The sequence below is a fragment of the Amaranthus tricolor genome, chromosome 1 (genome assembly GCF_026212465.1).
Source record: "Amaranthus tricolor cultivar Red isolate AtriRed21 chromosome 1, ASM2621246v1, whole genome shotgun sequence".
NCBI lineage: Eukaryota > Viridiplantae > Streptophyta > Magnoliopsida > Caryophyllales > Amaranthaceae > Amaranthus > Amaranthus tricolor.
In genome coordinates, this window is record NC_080047.1 from 41209525 (window position 1) to 41219453 (window position 9929).

The window sequence follows — 9929 nt, forward strand, 5'->3', positions numbered from 1 at the left end:
CAGTTCATATGAATTTAATGGTCCGTTTGGTAGCTGGTAATAAATTGTGGTAATGGAAAAAACTAGTGTAATTTTGGTTGAAAAAGCTCTTGGGTACCTTTATGGTCATATGCTTGTCCAACTGCAATCATATCATTTTCTTCATGAAATTCATTCCAATGCATTACCATTGGGAGAGGTGATATTAAATGCTAATGGAAATTTTTAAACAAATATACTGTTTTGTGATCAAAGTTTCATTACCATGGGAATGATGTGGAACTTTTGATGAAATTTTACATTATAAATCATTCTCATTACCACCATTTAATACCACAAACTAAACAAGCCGTATAGAGTGCACCGAAACCTGTTTCCTGTCAATTGATTTCTTCTTATTTGTCTGTTAAGTGTTTTAGTTGATCTTTTGGAGAACATGATCTTTCAGGTTATCTTTCTATGTTGTGCCAAATGCAGGTCATGCATGCTATGGGCTGGGTACTTTAGTTAATTTAGGGTGGGCTGCATAAAGGGTATCCATTTGTTGTTGACCATGCCAAGAAATTGGTATTAAGATGCTTTCTATTACTTTTCTCTATTATTCATTAGGATTTTTACACCAGTTTTAAAATAAAAAATAAATTGTTAAAATCACCTCTATTAAACTCCATCAAGCAATTTTAGCCATTAAATTGAATAATGGATCCTTCATTACATTTTAAGTAATAGACCCTTCATTACATTTTAAATAATGAAGAGGATTCTAATCCAAGAAATTGTCTCATGCCTCAGGGGCTACTAGTCTGTTTTGTTCTTATTATTTATTTTTCATAGTTTTAAAATTAATTTTTGAATCTAAGTAAACGAATCAACGTTATCTTTTGGATAATTTTTCGGTGTATTGAATCTCACAACTATGGCTTTCATACTAATAGACGATTGCTAAACCTAAGTTGCCAAACAATTTATGTCACAAATTTTGAATAAAAATAACATTGTTTATTCTCATTTTAATATTTTAATAATATATATGTTCCGTACATATATTTCACTAATTTTATTTTAATATTTTTATATTGCTTATGGTCTCTATATGTTTCTCACTAACTTTATAAAAATATTATTTATTAGTTATGGTCCTTATATTTTTCTACTTGCTTTTTAAATATTTATGTTTCTAACTTTTTCCTTCATATAATACTTCCTCTGTTCCATTATACTTGCTATATTTAACTTTTTACGCAATTCAATGTGATATTTTAATCATTTATATATTAAACTATATATCTAAAAATTATAAGAAGTTAATATTATGAAAGTATGCGATTAGACGATTCAAACAAGATCTCACATGACTATATTTTTTCTTACACATTAATCGCAATACATAAAATAAGTTTGAACAATAAATAGTGTAAATAACAGAAATGTAACGACTATTTCAGAATGGCAAAAATATATTATTTAATAAAATAATATATTAATTTTATTTTTTTAATTTTCGTAAATATTTCATGAGGAGACTTCATGAAAGAACTAATGGAGTAATATCATTTTACCACTTGAAGTATTATATATATATATATATATATATATATATATATATATATATATATATATATATATATATATATATATATATATATATATATATATATATATATATATATATATATATATATATATATATATATATATATTGTTTAGGACAAAGGGAGTGTTACATGCATTTTGAGATATTGATTGATTTTTTCTTTTATTAAAACTAGCAGCAGTTGTACATAGAAACTCGCGATTGAAATAAACGTTTTAACGTAAAATTAAGAAAATTATTAAAAATAAATTAATTTTTACTCGATCCGCTGAAAATAATTATAATTGACAAAAATAAATTCTATTCTTTATTCTTAATTCTTGACTTACAAGAAAGCTTAGAAAATGTTTATGAATAATAGGTAAGCATACTCTACTTAATAAATGGTTTTATTTAAAAATAAATAATAAATGAGTTTATTTTCAATTTGGTTCATAATTTCATTTAGCATTTGTTATTTTGTTCCATCTTACTCATTACATGCCAAATTTATTTTTTTCGGCAATAACACATCATCTTTGTTCAATTTTAATCACACGTTATAATTCTTTTTTATTTTATTCATGAAATTCACTTTTATTTTATTTATTACTACATATTACTCTCTCCGTTCTTTTTTGATCTTCCACTTTGGGTTTTTCACACATATTAAAGAAGATAGAATCTTTGGGTTGTAGTGGATATTATTTTAATTAAATAGTAGTGTGAAGTAATGATTGTATTGGAAGTATGAGGTTATAGTGGGTATTATTTTAATTAAATAGTAGTGTAGAGTAATAATTGTATTAAAAGTATGAGAGAGAAAATAATTATAAATAAAAAACCAAATCCTTATAATTCGCCACCCTTTTTATTTTTTCGCCACCCCCCCTAGTAAATTACCATATTGCCCTTGGTTTTTGAAAAAATTACAATTATGCCATTGAAGCTAAAATTTTCTATATAAACCACAATCACACTAAAAATACTCTCACTACAACTAAAAACCAACATACAAAAGCAAAATTTGGGAGCAAAAATTAAGTTCAATCCGGAATTTATCAATCGAGGTAAGTTATTTGTAATTAAATTTAATCACGGAAAAAAAAAAATATATTATAGGAGTCGCCCAGATCTGGGCGACTGGACCCCGGTTCAGTCGCCTAATTTTAGGCGACTGAACCGGGGTCGAGCCGCCCAGATTTGGGCGACTCCTATTATTTTTTTTTTATTTTTATTTTTATTTATTATTAAATAAATGTTTATGTTTTGTATATATAAAAATTTTTGTTTTTTAATTTTTTCCTTATATTTAGGAAAAATATATTTAAAGTTTGAAATTTTAAAAAAAAACCTGATTTTTATTAATAAATTAAGTTATTTGTAATTAAATTTAATCACGAAAAAAAAAAAAAAAAAAATTAAAGGAGTCGCCCAGATCTGGGCGACTGGACCCCGGCTCAGTCGCCTAATTTTAGGCGACTGAACCGGGGTCGAGCCGCCCAGATCTAAGCGACTCCTATAATTTTTTTTATTTTTTATTTTTTCCGTATGTATTTTATTAATTTTATTATTATTAATTTAATTATTATTATTATTGTATTGTTATTTTTGTTAATATTAAATATATGTTAATGTTATTATTATTAATATTATTATTATTATTATTGTGATTGTTAATTTTGTATTATTAAATATATGTTAATGTTGTTATTATTAATTTTATTATTATTATTGTTATTGTTATTTTTATTTATTATTAAATATATGTTTATGTTTTGTATATATTTTTTTTAATTAAATGTTAATAATTTTTTGTTTTTTTTTTTGTTTTTTTTTTCCATATTTTATTTATGATTATTATGTATTTAGAAATATTATTATTTATAATATTGAATGAAACCGTAAAAAATTGTAGAAAATGGCTGGTAATCAAGGAAAAGGAAAGGGTTTTTTTAGGCAATTGTTGAGAGGTAATAGTTCTAGGCCTACCTTACTCAGAGGGGACCCGCATGAGAGAGGGGTCACGGGTTCTGCTAGGAGGGCTAGGCAGGAAGAGGCGGCCAGACACAGTGAGGCCCAAAGGTCGAGTACGCTGAACCAAGTGCGTACTCATTTTGATGACCAGGCTGATAGCCTCCAGAGTAGTTGGGGGGTTTATAGTGATGATGATAATGATGCTGATGATGTTCAGTTCCAAGGTCCTGAGCCTGCCCCATTGGACTGGACTATAGTTCGTGGCCACCAAGGCAGATTTGCCCGTGGCGGCCCTAGTTCTTCCGCCGCATCTGAGCGTGCAGGAGGAAGTTTTGTCGATAATGAGCCGCCACGGGGCAGGCCCTCACAGTCCACTAACACAGACTGGTTAGTGACATCACCCCAGCCCGGGGGGCCGACAGATACGCGACTGATCCCTAGCTATGGCGGGCACATAGCTAAACTTATTTATGACGGATCCGAGCGTACGCCTCCGATTCTGGAGTGCCGTATTAGGAAGAGACCGGTGGAGTCCATCATCGGATTGAGGGATTTGTCCGTTGAGCTAGTCGATTTTCTACCTTACACTTCCCTCGGTCGACTACCGGTCATTATGCACCAGCACATCGACTCTGCTTTGATATCGGCGTTCGTCGAGAGGTGGCAGCCGGATACGAACACCTTTCACATGCCCTGGGGAGAGATGACGATTATGTTGCACGACGTGCAACGCATATTGGGCATTTCTATTGATGGTTCTCTGCCGGCTGAGCCTTCGGAGGCGGAGTGGGAGGTTGGTATCACCAATCTGGTCGGCGAGCCTCTGTCTGAGCTTCGACGTAAAGGTTCATTCACCAGCGGATGCATAAGCGTTGCTGAACTGATGCGGCTGTGTCATAGGTCGCATGCCTTGGATACCCAGACCACAGCGTACTACATGGCTGTCATTGGCTCTACCTTGTTGGCGGATAAGACCAGGACTGGCATGCGACCTCACCCGATAGTTGTCGTCAACGACGATGAACAGGACGTGGCTTGGGGTGCGGTGACTTTGGCGTTCTTGTACAGGCAGCTCGGAATGGCATCTAGGGCTGGTTGCAAGACCATTGCTGGATGCCTCACATTGCTCCAGACATGGATCTATGAGTACTTCCCCGCTTTCCGCCCTCATCCTCGCCGAGATGATGTGCCAAACACGACTAGGGCGGAGATGTGGACGCCGAAGAAAGTAGGTCGTGAGCTGGACAGGTTGATATCATTCCGCAAGGTTCTGGACTCAATGACAGAGACTCAGGTATTTTACATTACATTTTGTCATGCATGTTGTTTTTTATGTGTAGGAAATTTGTTTTTTAACTTGGCCTGTAAGCAGGTTGAATGGACTCCCTACAATTGTGGAGCTGCTGCGTTGCTGCATGAGCACCCACGCACCACAGTCATCGGGGGTATCACCTGCTTTGATGTTGTGGAGGTGTATTTGCCGGAGCGGGCATTGCGACAGATTGGGTTCGTGCAGTCTATTCCTCCAGCTCCTATGAGACCAGCCAAGGCTCTTCGACCGGCACACGGAACCTACTCCGTGACCTTTCCTTCTTCTGCTGCTGCATTTGTGGAGGCGTGGAGTAGGTTCCCCTACAGTGGCCGCCTTGTTGAGCAGGGACTTCGACGGGCTACTGTTCCTTCAGAGACTGAACCTAATTACGTTGAATGGTTCAGAGTTTGCTCGCACCCGTACATATCCCGAGACGAATTGCTGGCTTCCGGTCCTGGTCCTGGTCAGAGCAGATCTGATTACGTGAGTTTTATTATAAATTTTTTTTCAAGTTTCTTTTATTTAATGATTTAATAACGCACATTGTACTGTTGTGTTTTCAGTTCGCGAAAGAATGGGCCAGTCGATTCTCTCCAGTGGCAAGACTACCTACGCAGCTTGCGGATTTGAACTCCCGTCAACGACATGCGTTAGAAATATACCTTAATGATTGTAGAGAATTATATGATCAATGGCATACTGAATAGTCTGTACTGAAACTATTTTACATTATTTATTGCATTTAATTTCGTCAATGATTGCATTTAATTTACATAAATATATACACTAACCCACATCACACAAATACATGTATATTTGTCTACCAGCATTATAAATTCCTCCTATTAATCAAAGAAATAAATAAATTGTTAACAGCACACACTGTAGTATAATTATGGATTATATACAACTTTTAATGAATGTCGTGTATAAATTCTATGGAGTATCTAAATTTACAGCATCGTCAGCGGTGTTATTTGTTGGTGGGGGTGCCCCGCGTAGATTATTCCACAGCATAATCCTCGTAGTGAAATTTGTGTCAAGATCTTTCGCGAAATTGTCAGCTGCTTGTTTCCAACGTGGGTGGATCGGCGGCAGAGGGGATGAATCGTCGTTCATAAAAAGTTGAACAAAATGATTTCGATTAACCCAAAGTATATGTATTAGTTTATTTACACTTCTCGCGGCCTGTGATTTTCTTAAAGGAAGAATCAAACAGTTGTTTAATGAATCACCGTTAGCAGAACCATAAAAAGCAATGGCAATGTTAAGAAACGTTGCTGCAGAGTAGAAAGCCATCGGTGCATCGAACCAGTGCATGAAAGGAGCAGGTCCATCGGTGTGTGAACCTACTCTGAATATTGACTCGTCTAGTGACTCATGAGATAGATACAAAGTTAGGTATTGCGCTCTGTTCATTTGCATTTCCATACTCATAGCACGTCTTAAAATAGGCCATGCTTCCTCGCCTCCCAGCTCTGTGACGGCAATTGCTCTAAATCCACAGTTACCATCACCTAACACATCAATCCAGTCGAACAAATAAGGAGGAAGCATGAATGGGATGTAATCAGGCCATGGAAACTGTGAGAAATCACGACCTCCTGGATCATCTACAATAAATGTAAATTAAGTTAATATAACCACAATAACAAATAATTAATGAAAAAAACTAAAAATTAATTCAATTACCGGATAAGTTGAAACTGAACTTAATTCCTACTGAAGATTGCGTCTCTCGGCCACTAGATCTGCCACTTGATCTCCCGCGGGAAGAAGATCTAGACCCTCGACCACGAGAAGATGATCGGCTATATTCAAATGAACTTTTTCTCCTTCTCATGGTTTTAGTAGTGCTTGGTCTTCCCTTTCTCGGTGGACTAGCGTAAGGCTCAGGTATATCTGCACCATCTGGGTGTAATTCATATTCAAGTACCTCAGCCATTCGGCGAACAAAAGCGGGATCAGATTTAAGGACTTCATCGACCAGAGATTGAAAGTACTCTTTGTCATTGGCGTTCGCGTTTCGTACTTCTTCATTGGGTTCGTCTCCTACCTCTGTGTACCTCAAAGTACTCCAGAATTCATGAATGTCATCCAAGTACAAAGCACCATGTGATCCAATTTTTATTTGTAAATAACATACACACGGCAATCCATGGGTTTTTAGAAGTACACAACCGCATTTGTTCAATGCAAAATCACCCAGTTCTAACATGCGGTTAAACTCATTCTGGATCTGCTCCAAGGCATAGAGAGACACGTGGCGATATAGAGGTCTAAAGAAATACTGTCGTAGCGTTCTTGGTACAGAAGTCATGGATTCCTGTAGCGATTGTCGGATTTTAGCTTGTTGATTTGTAATCTGTGCGTGCGCCCTTTTGAAAAGGGTATCGAATGAGCTAGTACCGCTACCAAGGTAATACTTAAAAGACGAGTGTTGGCTTTCCACTCTGCTGGTAGTATGGTTACCCAAGTGTAAACAATCATTCGTCCACGCACGCACAAATTTCTCTCTAAGTGGAATCCATGTTCCAGTCAAATACCGAACGACCCTTCGGTTCCTAACCGACCACGTACTGACGATCCCTTCCCATCTCTTTTCATATTCCCGGATTGTAGCACTTTTAACCAAGGGGTTCCATCTACTTTTCCTAAATAACTGCCCTTGTTGATTTTTCTTGCCGCCGCACAACTTGTCCACCATGTTCTCAACATCGTTGCCAATATGCCAGGTGCATAACAAATGACGTACATCTACATTAAACAAAACAGTGAACGTAATTAAGACATTATCAATAGATATAACCACAATAATGAACTCACAAAGCGTTTTTACCTGGGAAGACGTCACGAATAGCTGCAGATAAACCTTCGTCACGATCGGTTACAATGACGCTAGGAGTCTGAGCACTGCCGAAAATATCTCTCAATCCCTGCAGCACCCACGAGTACGACACAGCCGCCTCATCTCGCATCAAACAAAACGCAACCAAGAAGTTGTGATTTGTTGGCGTCATTCCGATGACTTCACATAGTGGCCACTTTGATTTGTTCGTTTTGTACGTTGTATCTATCAGCACAACATACGGCCACGTACGTATCATTTGGATTGAAGTAGGATTTGCAATTAAAAGTCTGCTCAAGTGCCCGTCATTATCCAACTCTGTCCAGACCACATAATTATGTTCTGTGGCCATATGAAGACAGTGTTGAAGGGGAGTCCTGCCCTCCATTTCATCTCTCCTTATTGATTGCCTAATATTATATATCTGATTCATACTAGCATAAAAACCAGGAAAATTATCTCTAATAGAATTCATAATAAAGGCCGGTTGCATTCCGGTTGCACTAAGCTGTCGTATGTGCTCCCGAATATCTATATTAATCCTCGCCCTTACATGACCATCTCTGTACACCAAGAACGGGTGGTTATGTTTTCCCTTTACACCAGGATACACCCTTACCGTCCAAGGTCTTTCTCCTGGTTTATGACTACTTCCTACAATCATAAATTTACACCCACAACTCCTACTTTTAGAACCAGGTCGGGCAGCATTATCTACATTATCTACATCACCCCTAAGTTTACCATAGCGGTGACATCTTAAATAACAACTAACTCTGGAACGTCCTTCTTTCTTTTTATAAGAAGCACGTGTAAATAGAAAACCGATTGTAATTGCTATTGCATCGGCCCAACTATGTAACTCATCTATGGAGATAAATTCCCTATCCGTAACAAAGCGACCGGAGTAGTCTACGTTGTCTTCAAAATTTTCAAACTCCTGCACATTTGAAATGATATAAATTAAGTACATTAATGACTACAATAATAATATTTGGATTAATAATAACAACAACAACAACAATAATAATAATAATAATAATAATAATAATTTTAATAATAATAAAAATATTACGTTAACAAAAAAAATTTAAAAACATTTAAAATAAATAAATAATGACAAGAAAAATTATAACAATAATAATAATAGTTATAACAATAATAAATAAATAAATAATTATAACAATAATAAATAAATAAATAAATAATAGTTATAACAATAATAATAATAACAATAATAATAATAATAATAACAACAAATACAACAATAATAATAATAATTATAACAATAATAAATAAATAAATTACGTAAATTAAAATATTAAAAAATTTAAAAAATAAAAATATCAACAATAAAAATTAAAATAATGACAACAACAATAATAATACTAACAATAATTATAAAAATAATTTAAAAATACATTAATACGTAAATTTCAAAAAAAAAAAAAAAAAAAAAAAAAAAAAAAAAAAAGCAGTCGCCCAGTTTTGTGCGACTGGACCATGGTTCAGTCGCCCAGATCTGTGCGACTAGACCATGGTTCAGTCGCCCAGATTTGTGCGACTTGTTTTTTTTTTTTTTTTTTTTTTTCCTTCGAACGGCAATTTTACGTACCGCATCCGACTCATAGTCGCTTTCGTTAGCCATATTCAACCAACTACGCCTTACAACTTCATTAACACTTTTTAGAGAGATAGTACCAGTTTTTAGTGAGATAGTACCGTGTTTCAATTCGTATTTCAAACGCATCTCAGAGTTCGATATATATAGACAAATCATCCTCATTAAATTCTTAATAGTGTTATTAAGCGTGATTTACATTTATTAAGCGTGATTTACATTTATTAATTATTTTTCAACTCCAATGGCATTTTTGTAATTCTTTTAAATCCAGGGGCAATTAAGTAATTTTGGAGGGGGGGTGGCGAAAAAATGAAAAGGGGTGGCGAAAAATAGCAACACCCATAAAAAAAAGGATACATTAAAAGAAAAGGGGGATTTTAAGGGGTAAAAGTGGGATAAAAAATTTCTAAAAATATAAAGTATTCTAAAGTGGAAAAACTTTTGAAACTACCCGTTATAGTAATATGGAAGATCAAAAAAAGAACGGAGGGAGTATAATTTATCTGTGCTACTGATTCAGAGAAACGGATTAGTCCGGAGTTTCCAGAAGCCGGAGCACTGGTATTGTCAGATAGGAGCGGAAATTGGAATCCCGTGATGTAATTACTGGCTCTGT

The 9929-nt window shown here is 35.1% G+C and overlaps 1 protein-coding gene across 1 annotated transcript; it reads left to right on the forward strand.

Annotated features, from left to right (window-relative positions):
* Positions 1-52: 52 nt before the first annotated feature.
* On the forward strand, positions 53-5548 carry LOC130810835 (protein MAINTENANCE OF MERISTEMS-like). Its single transcript, XM_057676961.1, has 5 exons — positions 53-178; positions 457-477; positions 3747-4823; positions 4902-5324; positions 5405-5548. The coding sequence occupies exons 1-5, from the start codon at positions 53-55 to the stop codon at positions 5546-5548; spliced, it is 1791 nt and encodes a 596-aa protein (XP_057532944.1).
* Positions 5549-9929: the final 4381 nt, after the last annotated feature.

Excerpts from the sequence above, each read along its gene's own strand:
- LOC130810835 (XM_057676961.1), top strand. The coding sequence starts at position 53 with ATGGAAAAAACTAGTGTAATTTTGGTTGAAAAAGCTCTTGGGTACCTT. Across the intron at positions 478-3,746 it reads TCATGCATGCTATGGGCTGG|TTCCAAGGTCCTGAGCCTGC; the intron begins GTACTTTAGTTA and ends GATGATGTTCAG. Across the intron at positions 4,824-4,901 it reads ACTCAATGACAGAGACTCAG|GTTGAATGGACTCCCTACAA; the intron begins GTATTTTACATT and ends GCCTGTAAGCAG.